General features: G+C 33.0%; 1 protein-coding gene across 1 annotated transcript in view; it reads right to left on the reverse strand.

Annotated features, from left to right (window-relative positions):
- RTTN (rotatin) overlaps positions 1 to 26,784 on the reverse strand; it is an 89,232-nt gene that overhangs the window by 50,664 nt on the left and 11,784 nt on the right. Inside the window, exons 9-24 of the mRNA XM_082335612.1 lie at positions 26,079 to 26,260; positions 22,389 to 22,504; positions 19,149 to 19,319; positions 17,518 to 17,730; positions 16,167 to 16,279; positions 14,862 to 14,988; positions 12,536 to 12,661; positions 10,350 to 10,466; positions 8,335 to 8,474; positions 7,919 to 8,090; positions 6,724 to 6,823; positions 4,895 to 4,983; positions 2,077 to 2,194; positions 1,711 to 1,807; positions 831 to 899; positions 404 to 592 (exon numbers count right to left, since the gene is read on the reverse strand). Of these exons, the coding sequence (XP_082191738.1) occupies positions 404 to 592; positions 831 to 899; positions 1,711 to 1,807; positions 2,077 to 2,194; positions 4,895 to 4,983; positions 6,724 to 6,823; positions 7,919 to 8,090; positions 8,335 to 8,474; positions 10,350 to 10,466; positions 12,536 to 12,661; positions 14,862 to 14,988; positions 16,167 to 16,279; positions 17,518 to 17,730; positions 19,149 to 19,319; positions 22,389 to 22,504; positions 26,079 to 26,260 (2,139 nt within the window). The remainder of the gene's footprint in view (positions 1 to 403; positions 593 to 830; positions 900 to 1,710; positions 1,808 to 2,076; positions 2,195 to 4,894; positions 4,984 to 6,723; positions 6,824 to 7,918; positions 8,091 to 8,334; positions 8,475 to 10,349; positions 10,467 to 12,535; positions 12,662 to 14,861; positions 14,989 to 16,166; positions 16,280 to 17,517; positions 17,731 to 19,148; positions 19,320 to 22,388; positions 22,505 to 26,078; positions 26,261 to 26,784) is intronic.

Raw genomic sequence — 26,784 nt, forward strand, 5'->3', positions numbered from 1 at the left:
AAAAAGAGTAATTATTTGAAACTTAAATCCCCAAGGAAAGAAAGAGGAGAGAAAAAGTCATGCAACTATGAAGGGGAAAAAAAGGCAAATCCCTAAAAAACCATAATGACTACAAAGAAAAACAGCCACAGAGCCCATTTAAAATTGTTTGAAATGAGTCTGAGCATCAATAAAAGTTGATCAAACTCTAAACTTCATGTATAAATGCAATTTACGCAAAACATTAGCTGTGACAACATATCTACAGCCTCTTGGGATGTGATCCTTTACATTTAAAAAGACAGCATTCTCAAACCAGTAACAACCGGAACTGCTGTTTAAAGCTGAAAACCTATTTAAACTTGATGGAACACTAATTTAATTGAAATATATTGGGATTTAAAATCAAGATAAAATGGCTTACATTTCTGCTTCCTTCTCGTAATTTATCAGTTGCAATAGGTTTTCAATCCCATGGTACCATGACAGATTCCAAGCCATCTTAAGCATATCTGACACAGGTTTCATAGTCAAACACTCAGAAGACAATGGCACCACAACAGTATTAGGGCTAACTACATGATGAGCAGTGATCCTGACTGGGAGATGATATCTAAATAAACAAATAAAAAAAAAAAAAAAAGTGGTTGTTGTTGGTTTTGATTAGGTTTTTTTTTTTATAAATTAAATGCTCTATTAGAGCAAGCTTTTAAATTTGCAAATAAAGTTTTTGAAACTCTTTTTCAGAGAACAAAGACTTGCAGAAAAAAAATTCATGTTTAAAAATGCAGACAACTTTGGATTAACATCAAATGCCACCTCCACACTTCAGGAAGAACACTCACACATACCTTCTAACAACAGCAACAGGTAAACTGAAGGCAGGTAGGCCAGTATCAGTACTGGTTATGCCATCAGCCCTGCAAGAGATTAAGTTATAGTTATTTTTCCCTATTTTGAGCTTCCATTTTCTACTAATGCTACACTTACTATTTCTTTATTATTCAGATATAGCTGTATTTTTTCATCCAGCTAGCTCCTTAGTAACCCATTGATGAATAATGTGTTAATAAACAATGTTTCTTCATGATTATGCAATATTAAGATAATTCTTAGATCACACACATACAGAATACTTGTTGCGGATGTACTGCACGTAAGAATGAAATTAAAGATAACATACCAAAGCACATGCTTGTTTCTTTTTCTCTTAGAGAAAAAAATATGCATTATAATTCTTTTCAGTATATTTCATGTGTGCAAATACTAAAAGCATATTTTTTTTCTGAAGTATATGCAAATTTCAAATAATAAAATATCATAAGCTGAGGTCTATTGTTTTAATGACAAATGCTACACTTAAAAGCCAAAGGAAATAGAAGAATTCTAATTAAGTTAAAAAAAAACCCCATGCCTACAGATAGCTGTTTGATTTGTGTAGTTTCCATTTATGGAAAAGATGGATTACAGACCAACCAGGTTTTTTTGAAAATTAGAGTAAACTTAAAATTAACATTGAGGTACAAAGTATTTATACTGCAAAAATATGCCAAGTAGACCTATACAGCATGCAACCCAAATATTGAAACAATTTGTTTGGCCTACAAACATGCAATTTTGGATATGTAAAAGTTTGAGGTATAATTTGTTTGGATATATATAAAAACTTATTCTCATTAAAACCTTAAATTTTGACTAGAGAATATGCCATTAAATAACTTTTTTTCATACCACGTTTCTGTTCTTGCTACTTCATCAAACAACAGAAGACAAAGCAATACTGTAGTTTCAGTTAAAACAGCACGATCATTTTGGAATATCAGGGAAACTGAATAAAATAAAGATATTTAAAAATGTGTTAGAAAACACTGACATTTAATAATACACAGAAGGACAGTGGTTAAAACTAACTGATTTCCACAGTCATTTTGCCAACATCTTCAACAGATGCCATAACATGGGTAACACTAGCACACAATCTTTTAAATATTAGAGACTCTGAAGTGATCCAAGGTTCTTAAGAAAGCTTTTGGTTAAACATCATATTTCACACATTTTCTTTCCACATACCTATTAACGTCAAAATAGAATCTTTACCTCTGAATAGCAAAAGCAGTAAAGATGATTGCTGTGCTAGGGACAGACGAACACCTGGATCAGCATATACAAGTTTGTGTAAGAGTGTTAGACATGGTAACACTATGGGTTCCATAAGCTGCAGGAACAGAGAAAAAAATTAAATACAGATAACAATTACAATAATCTATTATGAGATGCTTAATACAAACTGTCAGGCTATGAAGCAATACATTCCATCATTTATAGTAAAGAAACCTAGAACTTTCTTAGACAAGCATATTTCATCCAGATGATAACTAACTGCATATTCATTAGAAAATATTTATTCACTTCTGGTTTCATTTTATTAGTAATTGATGGTCATTTTATTGGTTTCTGGCATCATAACACAATTATAATGTTTGCTACTAAAACATGTATTTTTAAGAAACATATATGTGAACTGAAGGATTTCCAAAAAAACCCAAATATTTACAACCATATAAGCTTATTCTTTTTTTTTTTAAATACAAGTAGCTTATTCTATCACATTCATTTTCTGTATCAGCGAATGGCCAAAAATATTACCAAAAGTCACTGCTCCTAAGAATGAGAAGACAGTACGTCTCTCACAGTACCATTACTTTGCTTGTCTGTGGTTCTGCCTTTAAATTTTGTTTTGTAAACCACATCACCAAATACAGCTTAGTTTAATATTGAATAAACAAAAGCCCTTCTTATTTAGTATGGGAAGAGTGTTTTGCACAGCTACATATAAAGCTGTATTTAAATGGTGCTTTTTCCATCTGCTATGTCCTTTATCCTTTTCTTGATAGCCACTTTTTTAAGTACATGCAAGGTTTTTTGTTTGCTTTTTTTTGCTTGCCTTTTCTATTGATTTTAGGACGAAATTTAAAAAATTGTTTGAGGGGAGAACCAGAATCTGGGCTAGGTTCCCTCAGGATACTATCCTATGACTTATTTAATCAAACCTACGTGATCTTTCTTTGACATAATGAAACTAGCACTATTTTGTGTTTAGACTAAGCTATATCAAACAAGAGGTAAGCAGTGCTCCTACTTCTTTTATTTTCTATTCCAGTGGATAGATCATTTTCTTGAGAAGCAGTTTGAACTGTCAGAGCTTGAGGAAGCTAAGGATGTGACCCCTACTGGTTGTGTTCAAGAGACAGGAGTAAGACTGCTTAGTCATTTTGCAGAGGAGACATTTTACAGTTTTTTTTACAAACCAGAGTATTTGGGATCCAAAACTTCTATCAACACAGAGCTGACAAACAGATTTCTGAATGCTAGCACTTGAAGTGGAATTTCATATACAGCTGTTGGTTTACGCTCTCCTGCTGACTTGATCTAAACCGTTCATTGTTCAACATGTGTAATTTTAGATTTCTCCTCTAAAATACTCTGCAACTTTCATCAAGCAAAGTTTGAACATCCTGTTTAGTATAAATAAAGATCCTGTGTTCCACAAGCCATATATGCAAAAGAAAGGTGTCACAGCCCCAGGAGAGTTGTTGCCTTTGCCCTTCCTGGATTAAATTAAAGCTTATAAAGGGCTAAAACATTATTTAAAGTTTATCCTAGACTCTTACCTGGCTAGGAAGGATCTGCTTAAGGCAATATATTTCCCATGCTTGTATTTCTGTATTACTAAATAATTATGCTAAGATCTACTCACTATCCAAAATGAAACAAAACAATAGTTGCATTACTCTGTATCTCTAAAAAAGGTAAGATAATAAAAAAAGACATGAAAAAACACAGTAAAAAAACCTGAAGAACCCAATATTTCAGTTTCTCCAACTGGGTTTCAGTGGTTTACAAAAGTACTCATATTCAAGGTATCATAAACTGGACTAGACATCCCTTAATGCTACAGGGATAAAATAATATTAGATACTGATAAAAAACCATTACCATTACCAAAGGTAGTATGGATACTGGAAAAAAACATTACCATTACCAAAGAAGAATGTAATTTTCATTAATATGACAAATAAGAGGAATTCCACTAAGTATCAAGAAGTTCTTTTCTCTTGTACATTTTTGGGAAGGAAGTAATTATTATATAAAAATTCTTATGGTTTCTTAAAATAACTCAAGGTTTGGACCGTTGGACTGCTGTAACAATACTATGCAAGCAAACTAAAAAATATGCAAAAAGTTTACCCAGTGAAGTGATGCTGAGAAACTTATAGACTAAATAAGTTTGCAAAAAATGTTTTCAAATAATGAATTTCAGAAAAATTCAAGCATCAGGTGAGACATATTACAAAAATGGAAAGCTTGGTCATCTACAAAAAAATATACACTCAACTCTAAATGTGATCTCATCTCCTGAGACTCTCCCTGGTGAGATGATCTTCTATTGGTCAGAAAATTACTCATACCTGAAACTCAATCTGACACATAGATTCCCATTTACAATAACACCTCCTCATTTTTAATTATAATTTGCTTCAGGACTTAAATTTAGAGACTATGATATACAATAGAACACTTTTTTTTTTTTTTAAGGTCATTAAAAATTATTTTTTGGTCTCTACTGAGAAAGCTTCAGGGAAGTTCTGGTATATTTCTGAACCACACCAAACACAGCTCTCTGGCTCACTATTCGCATAGGCAGGCAAACCAATCTTCTTTCATTAAGAGAATCTTAGCACTATCAAAAATATAATAAACAAAATACATATTGCAATTACAATTGTTACTAAACATTTGTGTTCTGTGCAGAATTAATGCACAAAAGATTAGTGTTATAAGTGCAGAAGAAGGCAAATTCTACTACTGTCATGCTGTGCAATGCCTGCAGAAGAATTTGTAACAATAGTTTTACCTTGCCATCCACATGTATAGATTCATTAAGGTAAGCCAAAATCTTTTCTATCACACCTAACTTTTTCACAATGCCATGCATTTTGGTATCTGTAGGAAAAACAAAAGATAGTAAGAATCACTGGTTCTGCACCAATTTAATATTAAACTTCTTTCTGCAAGATCACGAACTCTTGCTATTGAGAACAAGTTTCCAAAATTGCTAATCAACAGAACTACAGCTCAAGCTCTACCAAGGCAGGCCTCATCAAAGTCTTGTTATCTGACTGTAGTAGCCTCTTGAACAGTAGACTCTTAAGTATGTTACATAACTTCACATAAGAACTTTATGTTCTACAATTACAATGATCCCCTTTGCAACTCAATTTGAGTCAAATGAGGATTTCACTTGTAATATTTAAAAAGTCTTCAACAGGTCAATATGGAACTAAAAATGGTATCTACAAAAACTCAGTCGCTATGAGTATTTTCTGTTAAACTCATCATTCAGAGCATCTGGTTTAAGAATATTCAACAACAACAAAAAAAGCTATGTCATTTGGGTTGGCTGGGTTTGTTGGTTTTGTTTTTTTTTTAAATAAGTATCAAGTGATGCTTCATATGAAATTTGTCCTGATAAAGCTGCATTTTTTCCTTTACAATTTCATTCTGTGCTATGTTTCCTATTATCTTTTGACATCTGAAAACTTTGGCAGCCATAACTGAATTTATTTTACAAGACAAAGTAGACATTTCCTCATTTTTGGGATCATTTTTCTGACAAGAAAAATGTTAATTTTACTATTATCTAAGACCTCACTTTCCCATGGTGAAAAACTTATGTTCTATCATTAGGATTTGACTTCCTTGAAGAAAACATACTTGAATCAGAGTTTGAGTAGGTACAGTACAAACATCCAGGTTTGAAACTCTACAGTTATGACCCTGCACCGAGCCAAACAATGCTCTATGCAAGACTGCTTACTTGTGTCTTAATTCAATCAGATCTTCTTTACCAGAATTCGTAATTTCTCCCCATGTGAGCAATACAATTATTAAAAAAAAACACCTATGCTGCTCATTTATGATTAGTCACTTCAATTATAGAGAGTAAAAAGAGGAACACTTTTTTTGCAAACATATTAGATGAAATGCCACAGGGAGTCTGCCTCTTGATATTGAAAGAGGGTATAATCATGGAAGCTTAGCTTGAGTTTACTGAACTCTCATTCACACAAATGACATTTCAATCCATTTTAACTGTAGTTACTACTTAGGCTCACCCAAAATGGAGGAAGAAAGTCAGAATGATAGAAGAAATTCCTCACTAAGTATAAAATCCCTTTAGCTAGCCTGTGTAATCTAAGAATTAACTTTTCTAATTAAAATACACCACCACTAAATATATATATATATATATATATATATATATTTTACATTGACCATCACCTCCCTCACTCAAGACTGAGTATCTGAGTTAGCAATACAAAAAAATTTGAAGCACCATTAGTTCTAAGACAGATCAACAACTTGATAAACATTAAAAATGAAAAGCAGGAAAAAAAGCTCTTACATACATGACAGAATTCAGCTTACTCCTCTATTACACAAGGGAGCTGGTTTTTTTTAACTAGTAAGACCACTATTTCTTATGCTTGAGGACAACAACAACAACTAACTAATTTTTTATTTGAATTGGTAGATTATCCACAATAGTGTTAAAATTCTGGTCCAACAGTATCCACAAAAATTACAGAAAGTACCCTTAGCAGAAACATACAGAAAACCTAGCAAAACTGCAAGCTCACACAATGATCTACACATGAATACAAATTTTCTGAAGAATTTTACCTTCTAAAATGATAGCTAGCTGCTCAGCTGCAGACTTCCGTAAAACTAGGTCAACAGCATCAGAAGTCAAAATATCATACAGCTTTTCAATAGTTTCTGCCTAAAAGTAAAACTGTATTAGATTTACAGCCAGTATGCTATTACAAAACAAAGTAATCAGCTAAATTTCCTAACAGAAAATAGAAAATAAAAAGAGCTAAATTCCTTATTAGAATGTATGTGATTAGATTCCACAAGCATATAATAAGAAAGGATTAAGTTATAATGTTTTTAAAACAAATCTCTAATAATATATATATAAAATATATATAACACAATAGTTTCTACTGGACAACAGAAGCAGATTCCTAACAAATAATGCTTAATTTATGCAGGACTATAGAAAGCTCAACACTACACAGAAATGCTAGAATATGTTTCTAAGTCTGTGAAGGGGACTAACTTTTTAATGGCAGTAGGGCCAGAGAAATTTAAATAATCCTGCACATCCATACAAATTTCAGGTCCTAACTTTCTGAAGGATGTAGTGGAAGAGTATAAATCAAGTGTACAGTGAGTGGTCAGAATACTTTTTTTTTCAAAGGGGAAGCATCTTAGCATTTGTTTAACATATTGTTGTTAATTTGAAAGTGTTGATGTGAAGAAGGAAGTAGAATGGAGGGGAGATGATAAAAAAAGAAAACAAAAGAGATATAAGTTTTCCTATACGTCAAATACTTGTGATTTGTATTTCACTTTACAAAAGCAGCAATATTAAGAAAACACAGACATAAATTTGTTAAAATGTTTTTGAAAATTTCATATTAAAAATTATTTGTTCCTGTTCCAGTAAAAAATTGATTTTGTGGGGGGAAAAAAAGCTCTATGTGAGAAAAGTCAGACTCTACCCATGCACAATGAAATTGTTGTAAACAGAGGAGGCCTGTGCTCTCTGTACTCAAGTTAAGTCTTGCTATTAACTTATCTGCAGAGAGGAGAAAAGAAAAAGAAGGAAGGAATTCTTTTCTTATTGTCGCATATGGTAGCATAAAAACTACTGTTTAAGTTTACACAGAAAGAATACATCAACAGATTTCTTTTTATGAAGCAAGCTAATTTGTATGAAATTTTACAACCTTCAGAAAGTTATAACTTCAGTGACTGGGCAGGTAGAAGAGCTCATCAATGATACAATATTTAGACTGAGTTAACTCACCTTAAATATTGACTCTGTTTTATCATCCAATTTTAGCTCAATAGCTCTTTCTATAATAAATAAGTTAGAAATGCTGGAAAGCACACTACCATGCAGATGTGGGCGTTTCAGGTTTGCCCCTTCTTCATTCAAAAGATGGAATGTTAATTGTTTAAGTGCTATAGAACGAACCCTGTAGGAATAAACAATTAAAATAAATATATAAATCCTCATACTGGAAAACTTTAGCTGTATAGTTAAAAATTAATTAGTTTACAGAATTAATATAGTTGAGGGTAAGTACTTACTCAACTCGAGTATTGATTCATCTACCTTTCAAATCAACCCACTGCATGATAATCAATTGTTTTTTTAGAGTAGACATTTTTGTCATCAACATTAGATGATGTGCTGAAATGTTACAGGGCATTACTTACAACTGCTTTTTTGAGAAGAGAAGACGCAGAGTGGCCCGTAGTCTAGTAGTTCTAGGGAGAATACCCTCTCCTTTGTCAGAGGTTGTTTCACTCAAAGTGAGGATACAGTTACCTAGCGTATCTTTTGTGTCAGCATAACCCTAAACCAAACAAGTAACAGAAATTTCCAAAATTAAAAAAATTCACTTACTCTCTTCGCAAATTAGATGAGGTAATTCCCCTTTTAGGGGCTAGGGAAGAGTGGGGAAGGAGCAACATGTCCCGTCGTGTCCCCCCCCCCAAAAAAAAAAAGCAATAGCTTTTAAGAAAACATTCAGTTTCTACAGATTAATATTCCTCTGTAAAAACAATTTTTAAAATTAATAAATGATCCTGTGTACAAATCAAAATAAAGATTTTTACATGGCCCAGAGGTACTTTGACCTGAAGCTTTACCCTTCAATCTGTTAACATGATGCTGCTCTGTAAGGTCAGTTTCCATTTCAAATTCAGTCCTCACAAGAAAATTACTTCAAAACATTAAATCTGATCTATTTTCAGATATTTAGTCAAAGCATTTTCACACACAACCAAGACAAACGAGAATCAGTTACATCAAGTAATGATACTGCAAACATTTAAACAGTAGAGCAAAATACAAGGCATTTTATATGCAATGGGTAAATATAGGCCTCCGGTATGCTCTCCTCAAGTATCTATTGTATGTAGCCACTACAGGCTACAGTATAGAGGAAAATTCTACCCACAAAAATGAGAGCAGGGTAAGTTCTTTCTCACATGTTTAGCCTACAGCTTATATTAAACCCTCACCTACCTCATCTTGAGTAGCAATGGAAGATACGTATGTGGGTAACACAGCAAAGCTGACATTACTGCGTGAGAAAGCTCTGAAGTAACCTTTCTCCCACCGCTCTCAAGTTCTCAGTGTATTTCCTCTGCATAATTTTCTGTCTGAGCCTTGTATTTCATGGCCCATCTTATTTGCAATTTGTCCCCATTTTGACCATGATTTTTGTGCATTTATGTAAGGGCTTAAGTTACATAAGCATTTTTTTCAATTTATGGTAATACTGAGGTGCAGACAACGAATGAATATATAGCAGTGATAGGAATAAGTAGGTATAATTATCAAGAATGGTATTTTTTGAGAAAAAAAAAGACAAAGAGTATACTTGGATGTATTAGCTAAATTAAATAGAAGACAGAAATAAGGCAAAAAAACAGACATGAGCAAAAACAGACAACAGGTGCAGCAAAATATCTAACCTGGAAGACTATAGGCAGATCATAGAAGGGAAAATTCTAGTACTAGAGAAAAAACAATAAAGAACTTGGATGGAGCAATTACGCTGAAAATCAGACTGAGAAAGGCAAAAGTTCCCATTAGATCAAGCGAAGAGTAAAGATAACGAAAAGAAAATTTGCACATTGTTACAGATACAAAGACTAAGGTCTAAGGATAATACTGACTGTTGATACTTCCAATAGTATTGGAAACAAACAAATCAGAAAACAAACATCAAAATATACAGAAAATACAGCTTACACCTATTGCTATTTATTGAGCCCATACTTGATCAGAAAACTATATAACTATCACAGAGGAGTTACAATTCTCAAATTTAAGATATGGGGGACATACTAATAATTATTAACTAATTTTAAAAAGCATGCAATGTTTTAATCTGTACTTGGATTATCCACTCATATCTTCAAACAATTTAAGTCCCAGTCAATACTCGCTGATTTCTAGTACAACATTTCAAAGTTTCACATTCTAATAATACCAGGCTAAAATTTGTCTACAAATTCAAAGTAGTAATTTTGACTGGCATTAGGACCACTATAAAACATTTCTCTATTTGACATCTGACAAAACAAGTCTGTAGGTATATTACTGTTAATCTATTTTCCATCTGCTACTTAGATGAATATTTTGTTTGTTGTTTAACACGACAGTGTTCCTGTTTACATTGTTTCATACATCAAATTCAGATTAAAGCACTTAGAAGTACCTGTAAAACAGGAATGATGGGACAGAGGGCCTCAATAAACTTGTTCCAAGTCAATACTGCCATTACTAATCGCCCCTGCAATAGATGCATCAGAATGGCCTTTGCTGTAGAGTTCACCTGCTCAATAAGATGAAAAAAAAAAACTAATGCAACCACCAATCTGTCTAGGTCAGTTTGTTAATGCTGTAATTGGAAATGTTATATAAGAACATCTCAAAGAGGATCTACAGACAAAATATTGTCACTGCAGAATGATGCTTCTAAATTGTCAGTCACACTAAACATTAAGTTGTTAGAAAAGCCTCTAAGAGAAAACAAACAAATAGTTCTGCCTAAATAGCACCCAATCTTTTTCCCCCTTAGAACTCTGGTCTGTCTTTTCTGAAATAAAATAAAACATTAGTTTAACTTACACACCTATTGGTCCCTCTATCCTGCAGGTAAAAAAATTGCTGTTTCTTTTCTTTTCTGACCCTACATTTCTGGGGCATTTCATTCCCAGTCTTTATGATATGCTTCTGAAGATACAGGAAGAGAAGAGAATTAAAGCCTGTTACATGGCCATTTCACTTTCTGGAGGAAAACAGTCAAACTAAGAAGATTACCAAATATTTCAAATTCTACATGAATTCATCTGAAGCTCTTTATCAAAAATGAAAAAAGGTATATGATATAGCACTTACACTGTATTAATGTAGCCTGTATACAGTATATAATGTATACTATATGCAATATTAAAGTATTTACAAGCTAATATTATTACTACAATGGCAACAGAGGGAAAAAACCCCAGCTTCTCAGAATTCACTCTTCCTTATATAGTGTAAAAAACCTGCCTTTAGCAGCTGAAAGCCTACATTTCATACCAGAGCTAAAAATCCTTTCACCCCAGGCTTTCAATAATATCACTCTAGCCTATATTTAAAGGACTGGGTTTGTAAAAATCACATGGCAAATCTTAAGCCCAACCTTCTAATACAAAGTTCTTCTCAATTTCTTCTTCACATGCCTGAAAGATTAAACTGATGCTTTATGAAAATTTAAGTAGCAGATATACATCCAATAAATAAATAATAAAAAAAACCCCACGCTTGGATATGAACTTCATTATACATTTTGTTAAAAGAATAATAAGGATGCATTATAAGGTAAAGAGAAGAAAACGAGATAATTTTGTAAACACGCATTCTCTGTCTCAACAATCTTTTTAAATTCAGTATCAGTTGAAGTCTATTTGTTATACTTGACCAATCACTAAAAGAGAAAACTGGCAGTCTTTTTAATAAGGCATCCAAGAGAGTAGTCAAACAAAATAAATGCTTTCCTTGGAAAAGATAAATTACATACAAAGTACAAATACATAGCATGTTATCAAAGATATTTTACTTCTCCTTTTAAAATGCTAACATCTAAAAAATCTCATTTCAGGACTCAAGCTGAAAAAAAAATAAATAAAAATTTGTTAGTCAATGTTCTTTCCCCTCTGACCATAGGGACCTTATAGATCAGCTATAAGGAAGTTACAAATAACCTAACTAATTTTTACCCCCCTCTCAGAACTCCCTACTTAGCTTTTTATGTAAGCTAGGAAATAGTGGATATATGTTCAGCATATATTCACGCATATAAATGAACCCAATGGAAATTTGGTCCTATGCTATAATACTATAAGAGGCTTCTATAATAGTCAGGTAATTAAATTTAAACACAGATGTGTTTGTAGTGATGAAATACATTGTTATAACAAAGACATTGCAGATTTAAAATGTCTTTTTGCTCCTCAACCGATGCATACATTTCAGAGGTCATTCCACTTTTACAAAGACTTGAGACTTCAAATTTTCTGTAAATATAAAGCATCCTACATACTATTTCATCACACGCACATTTTATTAGGGCTGAATATATTACAGGAAAAGATTAAAAAAACATAGCTTATTTCATTTTTCATTGGTCTTTATTACATCTAAAAGCATCCTATGCATAGAACATTATTTTTTTTTTATGATGAATTCAGAGACAAAATATCGTTCCACTTAATACAACTTCACTGTTTGCGTAGCTTTTCTATATACAAGAAACCATATGTAGTCAAAACTTCAGGTAAGCCTCAGACCACCCTGGAGAATATCAACACCTACTTTGCATGCACATCAACTTACAAATATAGCTACTAAACACAGTACCTCATTCTTATCTTCCTGAAGGCCAAACGTACAGATTTCATATAAAACTTTTGGATGAAGAAGAAAATGTACTCCGTGGTGGATTGAAGACACAGGCTTCACAATATTATGAATACCTAAACAGTCCTTCAGTAAAAATAAAGTTGGTTAGTTTTAAAATTCAAGATAGTCTCCACTACTACATGTTGTTTTATCGACTGCCTGAAGTTGTCATCCAGTGAAAGGCTTTATCCATGCAGTTTGAAAGACTACAGGTCTGAAAGTTAAACATTACAGGCCTGGAAGAAACACCGTCTTTATGGATCACCGATTGAAAATTCCTGCTGCTACACAGGACTACAAAATACAAAATAATTTTGTTTTTATTTTAAATAATAGTGAAAATAAATTAGACAAACTTTATATGTTGTTTGGTATTACATCAAAATAAACAAGACCTAAAACAGGCAAGTAAAAATCTCACAAGTGTCATTCAGCGGAGATAGAGGGTTTTTCTGTGAAAGACTAGCTTCAGCATCTTTGTACATTAGTGAATTGTGCTATGAGCACAATAAGTTTAGCTGATGTCCATGACAGAAAATAAGAATTACGAAAAAGTATATCAAAATAGAAAGGTGATTTTTATATTTTGTGAGCCAATACTACTGAATACCTAAAATGACCTGATGAATATGACATTGCCATTCTTAATATAGAGTACAGCCATACTTTTAGGAAGTTCACAGTCTTTATCCCTTGGGCTCTCTTTATAAAAAACTAAAGCAGTGACAAAATATCCACACAAAACCAAAGCACACCCCTCCTCAAAACAACAACAACAAATTAAGGTTTTAAAATAATGAGTACATAAAAGGACTTACATGTTCTTAAACACAACCCAAGCTTTTATACATAGGAAAAAAGAGGTATTTTTCTTTCACATTTTTCATAAGGTCTAAGCAATTAAAGTGCAATCGAGGTAAAAATATTTATTATGAAAGTGTCAGTATTTTATTAATGTTATTGTTTTATTTTTCCTTCAGTAAACATCCTTGCAAAAGGCAGAAAAGCACTCAACTCAAAATTATTTTTGTTCAGGTATAAAAAAAAAAAAGAACAAAAAAAAAAAATCAAAGGGAAGTGAAAAATCACTATGAAGGGAATAAAATCTGTCCTTGAGGAGTGGGCCCATATGTACCTCATAAGGTTCAACAAGGCCAAGTGCAAGGGCCTGCACCTGGGTCAGGGCAACCCCTGATACCAATACAGGCTGGATGATGAATGGATTGAGAGCAGCCCTATGGAGAAGGACTTGGGGGTACTGGTGGATGAAAAGCTGGACAAGAACAAGCAATGTGCTCTCACAGCCTAGAAAGCCAACTGTATCATGGGCTGCATCAAAAGAAGCATGGCCAGCAAGTCAAGGGAGGTGATTCTGTCCCTCTGCTCTGGTGAGACCCCACCTGAAGTACTGCGTCTAGCTCTGGGGTCCTCAGCACAAGAAGGACATGGACCTGTTGGAGAGGGTCCAGAGGAGGGCCACAAAAATGCTCAGAAGGATGGAACACCTCTGCCATGAGGAAAGGCTGAAAGAGCTGGGGTTGTTCAGCCTGGAGAAGAGAAGGCTGCAGGGAGACCTTATTGCAGCCTTTCAATACTTAAAGGGGGCTTATAAGAAAGACGGGGACAGACTTTTTAGCAGGACCAATAGTGATAGGACAAGGGGTAATGGTTTTAAAGTAAAAGAGGGTAAATTCAGACTAGATAAAAAGAAGAATTTTTTTTACTATGAGGGTGGTGAAACACTGGAACAGGTTGCCCAGAGAGGTGGTAGATGCCCCATCCCTGGAAATAGTTAAGGTCAGGCTGGATGGAGCTCTGAGCAACCTGATCTAGTGAAAGGAGGGGTTGGACTACATGATCTTTAAAGGTCCCAACCCAAATGAGTCTGTGATTCTGTGAACCTCATTTCAGCAGACAAGCAAAACTGAACACCTGAACTCTTTTCAAAAGCAAAATTAAATAGAAATAATTCTGTATAACAGCACCAAAAACCAAAGTGACCAGCATTATTAAGAATCCTTTTAAAAAACAAAATTGTCAGTTGCTGTCAGTTTCTCCCTCTAGAGATCCTGTCATTCTGAAGTGCAGTACCTGAAGTATAACCTAACCAAGTAGATTTAATACCAAAAATATAACAGCAAACTGCAAGCCCAGACCTATACAGATTTTACGGCATAGAACACGGTAAACAGAATTTGCATTAAAAATGCTTTTAATGAGGAAATCATACAATACGCATTATTTAGCACAACACCAAGAGCATTAAGTAAGCATTAGTTCTAACCTTAACCACTTCCAAACAGCAACGATAGGCTTCAGTTTTTATATTCAGCAAAGGATGAGACAATAGACGGAGAAGCACCTTCTGACCCTCAGCCTGGAGCAATGAATTATCTTCATCAGACTTCCAACTAAAAAAGAAAAATAATTAATTTAACTATTATTTATTTTACAGTAGCCAAAGATGTCTACAAAAATTTTCCTGTTAAATTTCAGGATCATCTCTGAAAAATACTTCCTGAAGAGGTATACATCCTGAAAAATGACTTGACAGACAAAAGTTCAGAGATCACAATATATTTGCCAAAACCATAGTATCAATCTTCACATTTGTACATTTATTTATTTTTTTATATATATAGGTAATCAAAGACCATAGTTTTTCAAAATTCTCCCATCGAAATTAGGAGCCTGATAAACATTTCTGCTCATCTGAAAAAAATAAAATTCTACTGAGCTTCAATAGGCTCCTTAGATCATGGGATATGATTACAAAAAAAGATTCTATGCTTTCAGAATTTTTTCCTTGTAGAGGTAAAAGTCCAGCTCACTATCACAAAGTGAATTTATATTGGTTGAAAAACTGAAATGAATTTCCTGTTGCCTGAAACAGTAATCAAACAATAAATAATTCTAAAACCATTAGAACACTGAAAACTATTTTCACGTTTTATAATTTAAAAACACTTATTAGAGAGCTCTTAAATGTAGTTCCCTTTGAAAAAATCCCTAAAGTCAAATTCTGAATGAGTATAAAATTAAGATTTTTTTATTTCTAATTAAGTGTTCAATACAGAACTTTTCCAGGCACTACAAGGTAACTTAAATTCTCTAACTAGAGACATAGAAAATCTAAAAAGCAATAAAAACATGCTGTTTAATAAATGAGATGCTATATTGTAATATACAGCATCTATGATAAAATAAGTACTTTGGGATTTCTGAAAATAAAATAAAAGTAAGTTACACTAATACACTTGGAACAAAGAAACTAAAAAAAGTTTGAAACACAGGTCAAAGTGTTTTAAGGCTGTTTATTTGTAAATCACATAGTAACTTTATATACAAAATCACAAAAACTTATACATAGAAAAGAATAAAACATTTGATTTTTAGCACCTGAAATTCAATTTTCAAGAAATCCACTACAGAACAACACGAATTATTTAGAAGATACCTTTCAATGGCTAAAAGAAAAGAATTGTTCAAATACAGAGAATAAACAAGTTGACCTTCTACTTGAGAAAGTTTATTCATAAAAAAAGATTATATTTTCTCAAGTAAGAGTTTTAAATAATAATGTACTTACATATCTGAGCATATGTGAATGCATTCCTGAAGAAAGGGAAAGTGTTGATGGTAGGGTAGACTACTCAAGGCCTGATCTGCCAATTCTACTAATTCAGAAAGATTCTTGTCCCCCTGAGAAGTAAAATGAAGAGAAAGACACTATCAGAATTAGTAATATTAAAAGTATACAATGTTATTGCATAATCTTGCAGGATTTATTATCATTTAATACATCTACTAACTAGGGTTCGGTTCAGCCATCACAGAGAAGTTTATAATTAACCTGATTAACAAATTCAATAGATTTCAAAAAAATAAATTTTAGAACCTGCTCCTGAGAGATGAAAACCCTTCAGCTGCTGAATCCAAACAAACTTCTATTAAACTCAATAGGAATAATGTATGTCTAACACCTCACAGCATGAACACCATAACTATTCAAAACATTTTCTAAAATGCCCAAGAATAGACTCATCCTTGAATACTTTATGCTTTTAATCACATTATTATTGTTTTAAATTAACATGCATTTTATCTGAGAAGAGTATAATGAAAGATTTAACATTAAACTTTTAACAATTCACTATTAATTTTAAAGAGTATGTTTTGTTTTTTTTTAAATTTAAGTACATATGTCTTTGTACTTCTGGTTACCAAATACATTAAACATCAGCCATTTAAATTTGATGGAGTTAACTTCATTGTAAACACTATTTTATGAGCAAAGTATTGCTTCTATTAAGTTCAGAACCTGCCTATATAAAGGGTAGATTAACTCAGATTTAAGATAGGACTACATTTAGATTGTTGTATTTTATTAATTTATTTTAGTATCAATAGAACAAGTATTTTGCACCATTACTTGTCCATTTGGATAATGGAGAAGAATATTTCGGTACCATCCTAGAATCTCTTAACTAATAAAGCAAAGTATGTTAGTTATCTTCATAACAAAGTGAAACACACAAATGTCTCACAGTGGAGAAGTAGTTGTTTATCAGAAGTAGTTGTTTATTAGCACAGTATTTGGGAATTAAAATTTTCTGAACTATTTAAATATTGAACAATATACATACACACACATATATTTAAATAGAGTATTTGCTTTTTTCTTACTTCTTTGCCCATAAAAGGTCTTGTGCCAACTTCCAATCTCCAAGTGTTTATTTCTTTGTTTTTACTTAGGATAAGATTTTTACAAATGTCATAAGTAGTATTAGTGAAAAAAAAAAAAAATTAACTACATCTTGAATGGTATGGAATAATTAGCGATTTTCTTCAGCTATGCTACACTATAGTTTTTACCACAGAGAAAGGGAAGTGGAAGAAATTTGCCCACAGGAAACATTTTATATAACAAAATTCCACACCTTCTTATTAACTTCAGTCATAAAGCTACAAGTGCATTCGATCGAATACACAGCTTCTGAAGCTTGTTTATAAATAGCGTAGTCCTCAGTACTCATCTGCTCCAGATAGGCTGCAATGGATTCATGAATTCTTGGGTATTCCAAGGAGAAGGAAACGTCCAGAGAGAGAATAAATAAAGCGTTCAGCAAACTCTTTTGTAAAATTTTACTGGCCTGTGGAAAAGAAAACAGCTGTCAGCATAACAGTCTGATAATACAGTAAAACCAACAACAGCATTTGCAGTCATTCAACAAGTACAATCACTATTGCTGCTACTTAAAAATTAGAGAAACACATATCAACTGAGTTCTATATGAAGAAATTTTTTTAATTAAAAAGTGAGAGTTCATTAGATGCCAGTCCTAATGTCAGGCCTGAAACCAGTCACAAAAGTCACATATGATCGAGTCACAGCACTAACAACCACACGCACCACCGGCCAGGGTCAATTTACTGTCTAACCACTAGATGGCAGAGAATACACAGACTACAATTATTTCTGTATTTAATAAAAAGCTGTCTGCAATTCCATATGGTAATATCACATTCTAAGAACGGGGATTTCTGTTGTTGCTGTTTTGAGTTTTTTTACTGCAAGTGTTCAGTATTCCCTCAACTAAAATTTTGACCTCAAATATAGTAACTTTTTTCCAACTTCTCTCATATACAGAATTGAAATTTTTTATTATGAACATAAGAACATAAAGACAAAAATTATAAAAAGTCATTAGATTAGTATGTCTACACTTATTTTCAGGTACAAGAGACTACTTATATTAATACTAAAAGACTATATATTTGTGACAAAAAGCCTGTAACTGAAAATCAATCCACTACTCAGATTGAAGAATGTCTGAAAAAGAGCTACACTGCAATAAAAACAGATCCAAAAAAATTTAAACCCATACAGGTTTAAACATCTTCTAACACCTTCTATCCCACAAAAACTTCCAAACATCTGAAATTAAAAAAAAAAAAAAAAAACACATAACCCACACACACACACACAAAAAACAAAAACAAAAACAAACAAACAACAAAAAAACCCAAACAAAACAAACAAACAAAAAACAAAACCCACAGCTCAAGAGCTACAACAGAACTTCTTTTAAAGAGCACTGGAAGCAAAGAATAATTTAAATCACTATGATGTATGAAACAGAATTGCTTACTATTTTCCATCAGATTAAGAGTGATGATTTTAAATATTATATAGTTCTAGTATGTCTTAGTCTTACTTGCACACATACTATAAACAAGCAGAGGGCAGCACAGCATTGCAAACCATGCATCATACCAAAAAAAACACTATAGGAGGAAAAAAACCATTGAATTTCAAAAACTAATTAAAAAACGGAATTAAAAATACTTTTTGAGGATTTGAAATCTGCAGAAGATTCTGCAGAATGCACCAATAACTGTAGAACAGACAAAGTTACCTTCTGTGATCATACATCAGCTAATGTAAATCAGATTAATTTCTCCATCCAGTGGCTATTTTCCCAGTATTAATCACTGAGGAACATATCACTTTTTGCCCTCTTAAAATACAAAACCAAAAGACAGTCACTTAAAATTAGTGATGGCATACCTTTTCCACAGGGAGAAGTATTTGCAGCAATCTAACAGTGAAGAGTGAAATGCTAATAAATGCCATTCTGTGATGCACCAACATCACCTCGGGCTGCTCTGCACTTATATTGGTTTTGTGATATAATATAGTTTCTCCAAGCAAACCCAAGACCAGAAGCAATTTGTCTTTCTGAAAACAAAATCAGAAATACAATCATTAGAAATAACTGAAACATTACTGTACGTTTACAGTGTTTATACAGCACCCATAGCATCATGAACACAATTATACCAAATAATTTAAAAATGCAAAAATGGTACAAAATACACAGCATTTTGTTTGTCATCTGAACAGAACTGTGCATTAGTTCTAGACCTCACTCCAGCTTCACCTGCAATTCTCAATATGTTGGTTAGTAATTACCCATTACTGGTTACTCTCCTCCCTCCCTCTTGTTTTCTTTCCCCCCCCCTTAATTCCTGCTCACAGCACATTTGAACTTTGCAAATTTTAACTATTTTGAAGTTCACTTTCGATATGGAAATATTAGGACCAGGTTTGAACCTGCTCATAAAGCTTTACCTTAAAATTTAAAAATAAACAAACAAACAAAATCCCCACCCAACCCACAATCCAAACTTTGAGATCATCAAATGTTTTTTAGGCCTATTCATTCTCAAAGGAAACAGCAGCACATTTCTCAGGTTATGTAAAAGCCTACTCGAGAATCACTATCATTTAGATAAATCCAGCTCATTGACAATGGAGAAAACTGAATTACTTTCTAGAATTTTGGCCACCTGAAAAAGCCAGGTTTGTACTTAAGGACACTAGAACCAAGGTAGAATTAATTTCAGTTGCCAGTTTTGGAATGCCAAATACCGATTAAAAAGGCAATAGCACATGTGAGATTTAGCTTATTAATTACAGAAACTGATGAACATTGTTAAGCAATTAAGCACTATTTATCTGACTCCACATAGCTGAAGTTGCAGAAAATGACAAGAGCAATTGACTACATCAAATCAGTCTTTTAAAGTAATTACCAACACACATTATAACACAGTAAGATGAAAAGGATTCATTGTGATCTTCAGGAGTTCAAAAAAGTTTCTCTCTGCCCTGCTACAGTTTGCAGAGGCAGGAAGAACCTCTGCTTCAAAACCATGGATTCTCAAATCAACAGCAGATTCAAAAAGTTTATTCCTCCCTGAGACAGGGATGACTATTTTAAAGTGACCCAAAAAAGCTGAGGGGCTACAGCAATCTGCAGTATCTATACTTTTTGACATGGCAGAATCAAACTGCACTTAAGTACACATGACAAAACTGGAAAACAGTAAAAACTTTGCTTGGGAGGAAGGAAGCATAAAAACATGGGTAAAATACACACAGTTACAAACTTAAGTATTTTTGAATGGGATTTCCAAAATACGTATTTTTCACAAAGATATTCCAGTGCAGAGTCTTAAAATTGGACAAACAAAGAAACATAAAGCAATAAAGTTATGCAAGAAATGCTTTCAAGTTTCCTAGAAAGGAGACACATGACCTCCTTCCCTTGGAGCTAATACAAAACACAAAAAGGAAGCATGTTTTCTAAGCACTGAAGCCCAACAACTCTAAAAACACACTCTACTTCTGATAAAATACATTTTATTTGATGTAGTACTAAATAATATAAAGGTAAGTTTCATGGTTGTTTCCTAAAATTGTCCATTCAGTTATTTTTATTTATTCAAACACTAAGAAAGATGAAAAGCTGGTTTTTATCTCCTGTCTTGCAATTGCTTTATCAAAATTAGCTTTATTGAATTGCACAGCAAAGTTCAGCTCTGCATCACAAATTGATGCAGATTCATAACTTTCAATGGGAGATGAATTTTATATCTGAGAAGTATTTTACTAATAAATCTCAAAGTTCTACCAATGGAATAAAGTTATATTGGCAAAGCTTCTTTTTTTTTCCTTTTTTAAAATCAATCTAATTGTATACAATTACCCAGCGTATTTGCAGAGCTTTGCTTGTTAGTAGCCTGGAAACAAACATTATCCTACTAACAACAATCAGTATGATGCACGTGTGATGATGCTCACAGTTTCTATTGTACTTTGAGAGAGTTAAATGCAATGGAATATACTGAATATACTGATTCAGGTCATACAACAGCTAGACAAAAGATTATGACAAAAGACTATGATTCTATAATTATATTAAGCTTCTTAGATTAAATGTTCTGCAAGGAATCTTCAGTGCTGACTTGATGTTGATCAATTATCATAGATTTTGACAGATCAGTACACAATTCAAAGAACAAAAAGTTCTCATTCACTGCTAGGTCCTATAAATACTATAAATATTATCATTTGTAAAATAGAGAATAGAGAAGCCTACAGTAGTATTTTAATTAATAATTATTGCAATACCATTGTTTCATATTTAGTGGTATTTTAATGAATTCTAACTTAAGTCATGTGCATTTAAGATTACACTTAACTCAAATTTTTAGACAAGTTTCAGTCTGCAACTCTGGTATGTTTGTGAAGCTGGCTTATGTTTCAGCTTTCAGTTGTCTTCAAAAAAGCAAGTCGCTCATTGTTATTTCATCTGTTATTCACTAGTTTGATATTTCATCTATATAACAACTCTCAGCTGTGCTCAAGTATGTATTTCCAGCAATTTAAATTGTTTGGTCAACAGCAGCTTAACACTTTGAATCTCTCCTGGGCCAAAAAGCTTTCTCCTTTCTTTCCCAGCTAAGCAACAGAGTTAAGGATAGCTGAAATCTGTGCAGGGATCTATAGGTCCTGTGTAGGAAATGGATACCATATATCTTACAATTCCAGTCTTGGATCTAAACAGTTATCTACCTAATTTTAAACAGATAGTTTATAAGGAGTAGAGGAAATGAAAGCTGTCATTTACATCAGATTGGTCTCCAACATTTGTAATCAGTACTTTTCCCTCAGATCCCCTTCCCTACACGTTTCTCAATGGCTGCTTAACAGCCTTCAACTACAAGACAAACTTCATTACTTATTTTCTTGAGGTGAAACTTCAAGTATCATCTGGTAAAGGAACTTACATTTAAAATAAAAAGAATGTGCCAGTGATAGAACTAGTAATAAACTATTTAAGATTTTCAAAAGGGTAGCTCAGTAGAGGATTAGATATGTATATGAATCACTGCAGAAAATGTCAGAGGCTTACAAAAGCAGACTGTTAAATACAGCTGATCAAAGCCTAAAGAATCTTACCAATTCCAATGCAAAAAGGCTATCATCTTCCCAAACATTTTCAGAAATAGCATCACCAATAAGGAACATGTCCTCAACAAGCAATTCAAGAACTTCCATCGTCACTCTCCTACTGCCTAGGGATACAAATGAGAGGATAAATTCGAATACAGACAAAACATTATATTATGATATTCAGAAAACACCATTTTGAACAAGGGATTATTCCAAATCTGGAATTCTGATATTTTAATTTTCCTATACACTTCTACTAAACTAATGCTAACTGCCCTCAATCACCAATAGCTCTGAATCACAGAAGACAACAGCTAGCCAAAATCACAATAGAAGAGATTAAACCAATCATATACTTGAAAAAAGACTGCATTTCCTTAAATCCTATAGTACTACATAAACTTTATTACAGCTGTAAATCTGATTACTGGACCTCTTTGAAGTTCAGAATAAAGTCACTTATTTCCCCCACCCAATCAGTTAGGTTACAGTTCTTCCACATACATTACCTATTCCTGTTAATCTGCATTCTTGGTATAGCTGGAGTGACTTTCTTCCCAGATCATTTTGTTTGAGATCTTCTTTTGAAAGGCAAGGAGATGAATACCCACTTTATCCCCTTGTACTTTTCTCCATAACAATTTCCTGCCCCGTGTTTTTAGGTTAATATTCATTAATTTTCATTGCTCCTTCTGACTCCGTATCTCTTAATAACAAGGCTAATCTGGTCTGTCTATTAGCGATTTTTATACTTCATACAGTTTTATGCTTGAACACAGGGCTGCAAAGAAACCTGGCCTGAGTTTAAACATTTACAGCCTACATTTACTATGAATATAAACCTCCCCCTAATGTCCCCAGATAATGAGACAATAGAGAAGATGCAGTCAAAGGCTAGAAGGTTTCATGAATTACAAGGCAGAATATCTGGAGCCAGACCAAATATTTTCAACCTCATACAACAGAGGATGCCAAAACTGTCTGGCATCCTAGGGAACCATACAGTAACAGTTTCCCCCAAATACTCCATTTAGTGCAACTGTTGGCTTAGTTACTTGTTGATGGTATGTTTCTGTTCAAAACCATGGATATATTTCGCACAACACCATTGAATTTCCAATTTATTTTTTAGCTACCATAAAAATTTTGCATCCTTCAAAATCTGTTTAAAAAAAAAAAAGCAAGCTCTACTGCTTGTTATGATTGAACATTAATTTCTTTGTCACTTCTTCTATCTTTTGTAGATTTTATGCACTGTAGAAGCCTTGTTGATATACTTGAGGAAAAAAATATATATGTGTGTGTGTATGTGACTATATATGTAGTGACAATGACCACAGCTCATGCAATTTGCAGCTTAAGTGATCTGCTCTGAGTGAGCATATGGCAGAGAATGGCACAGGGCCTTTTTGAAAGCTTGTTTTTTCCTATCTCACAGAAGTGCTGTTTTCCATTTATTTTAGGCAAAATGTTGCCAATTTGAAGAGTATATGCCTGAAAACTCCAAAAAGCACTTTTTCTCTCTTCACAATTATTTTGCAAATTCTTAATCAAATTTCTGTGCTTAAAACATTTGAAAGGTGACTTAATAAATTTATCCATTAAAATGCAAGTATTAAATAATGGTGGTTTTGAGTTATAGTTTCAGAAATATTTTTAAGTTAATAACTAAAAATAACATCTGCAACAACACCTTGCTGTACCTGTCGTGATCTACAGACATGGAAGTTCATTCCACCATACTTTTACATGAATATATCAGCAAAATCCTAATTTCCCAACACCTGTGGGTATGTGCCAAGAGTTCATTATTACTGAATGCACGGTAAGACAGATATAATCAATGCCTGCAAAACAAATCTTTTGCTGTTCAGATTTAAATAATTGTCTTTAAGACGTGCAGTATTAACACTGAACTTCAGACAAGTATGGTAGGTTAAAACTGATTACAAAAAAAAAACCAAAACAAACAAACAAAAAAAAACACCCAAAACCAAAAAAAACCCACGACCGACACCACTATTGATTTCTGAAATGACTTCACTCACAAGACAGGTCAGCACAAAAGAGGAAAAATTCCAGTTAACATCTCCACAAGGAACAGAATTTGAGCTTAACTGAAGTATACATTATATTGTAAAAAACAAGCAAGCAAATTTTACAGTAAGCTTACTGTTTTTCCTTTACCCAGTAATTTAAACAGTTAGAAGAAAATCTACATTATACCATATCTACCATATAAGGTGATGATGTTAGTAAAAGTGCCTCTTGATTTTACTGAAGAAAACAATTCAGAAAATATAACCACAAGAGAAAGAGTGTGTTACTGTGTGTCACTGTCTCACAGTATCACAGTGTGCCTTCAAATCACAGGATTTCAGATCAATGGGAACAGGATAAAAATATTAGTTTGCTTACAATCTATGTCTAAATTCAAGCACAATGGAAGAAAGAAGAAACATGATCTAGTAGAATTTAAAAAGAGAAAAAAAACTTGAGGGCAAGAGAAACAAAGATCAATTTCATCTGAAAATGAAACTATTTTAGTTCTATGATAAGATGCAAAGAAATAATCTTGAAAAAATTCAGTATATTTTAACTCTGCAGATTTGAAATGACATGCGCCAAAAAAGGCAAAGATAGAAAATATATTTTCGTTTCCATTATAAATAAAAAAGAAGATGCCAGAAGTCATGAATGTGCTTGTGAAGAATTAATATTTAAATATCACTATTCTGAAAGGGGAAAACAAAACTTTTATTTATTTTAGTTTGGTTTATTACCAAAAAAATGAGGATTGTATAGTTCTCCTGTGGACACAGATTAATGCTGATGTTACCATGAAATAAACAAGAAAATTAGTATTTTATGACAGAACATAAAGTCATAAAAGGTTATAAACAATAACGAAAACAACAGTAAATGGAAGTTTCATACGTATTTCATACAATTTTTGTAAGTTAAAGCTTCTACGCAGCTCAAGAAATGTTGACAGGTATATTAAAAAAACAACTTTTAGTATTCTAGTCATAGATAGATAAACATTTCCAGCGCCTATATTTGAAAATCTTACCACATTTACCAATATCTGTTTTGAATGACATTGTTTTACAACTAAATACTATTTTAGACAACCTAAGAGCAAAAAGACCATCCTGCAAAAAGGCTTTGCAATTTACAACCTTTGTAAGTTAAAATAAAAATCATTAGTTGCAATTACACTTATGCAATCATTACTTATGTTTCTTAAATCATAATTTGTTACTGCATTCATAAGAATAAAAACAAAGCTTTTTCCAGAATTTTTGTTTATTATTTCTTGAGCAGGAAGAAAACCGTATGCTCAGAGAGATCAGAAGACGTTTTGTTATGTGTGATTATTTTTTCATCTTGAATGACATTTTATTCAGCCACACCATTTTTCTACCACACACCCACTTCTTCCTACCACTACCTCCCACCATCAGTAAAAAACACTTGAAACTTCTGCAGCAATTCTGGAAATCAACTAGAAGATTCAGGCTTTATGACCTGAACAAAGTCCCTAGCAAAGAACTGTTATAACTAGCTACAGTATATCAGTAATCATCTGTACTTTATTTGAGGTACTCACCTCATAATACCAATTTTTTAAGAGGTTTGTACTAAAGATGAGAAGAATACGTAAGTGAAATACTTAATTTAAAACTTTCTCACCTGTTCTTAGAAGAGGTATTGCATTTTCCAAGATGGAAACACAGAACTGAGGAAGGCTAAGCTGCTTCATCTGTAATTCCAAAGTGTCCTCATTTTCAATATCTGGCACATCAATATGTCCTACATCAACTGGGGAATGCAGAGAGATTCTGGAGTTTGCATTTGCTTGGGTACTGTTTCCACTTAAAACAACAATCAAACAAACAAAGAAAAAAAAACAAAAAAAGAGACATAGTTAACTCTTGCAAAGAGAAAACCCATATTTGTATAAAAATTAAAAATAGCATCAAGTATCTGAAATGTTCTCCTTCCTTAACGCATATCCTTCATTCCATCCCAATCTTTCTCTGTTATCCACTAGTGTTGCAGGAAGAGAGGGATTTTGTTTGGTAGATTTTTTAAATATCAGAACTGGTAGCAGCACAAGTGAATGTCTACTATTTTGGCAGTCATCTTCAAATGCACTTAGAAATGTGTACTGGAATACACATGCAATGAATATGATATTGCAAGAGAAAAATCAGTTGATATGAAATGTTATTTCTCATGAACAAAGTCTATCAGTTGCTTGAAGCAAGGCCACGTACCAAATCAAATTTCAGCCTGAATTACTACACATTAAAACCATTCTATCCAGCTAGCCACAAGAATCCTTAGAAGGAAAATTAAGTAAGTGGCCCTAGTTTAAGCCTGTAGGGCTTCTTTG

The sequence above is a fragment of the Platalea leucorodia genome, assembly GCF_965183815.1.
Source record: "Platalea leucorodia genome assembly, chromosome: 1".
NCBI lineage: Eukaryota > Metazoa > Chordata > Aves > Pelecaniformes > Threskiornithidae > Platalea > Platalea leucorodia.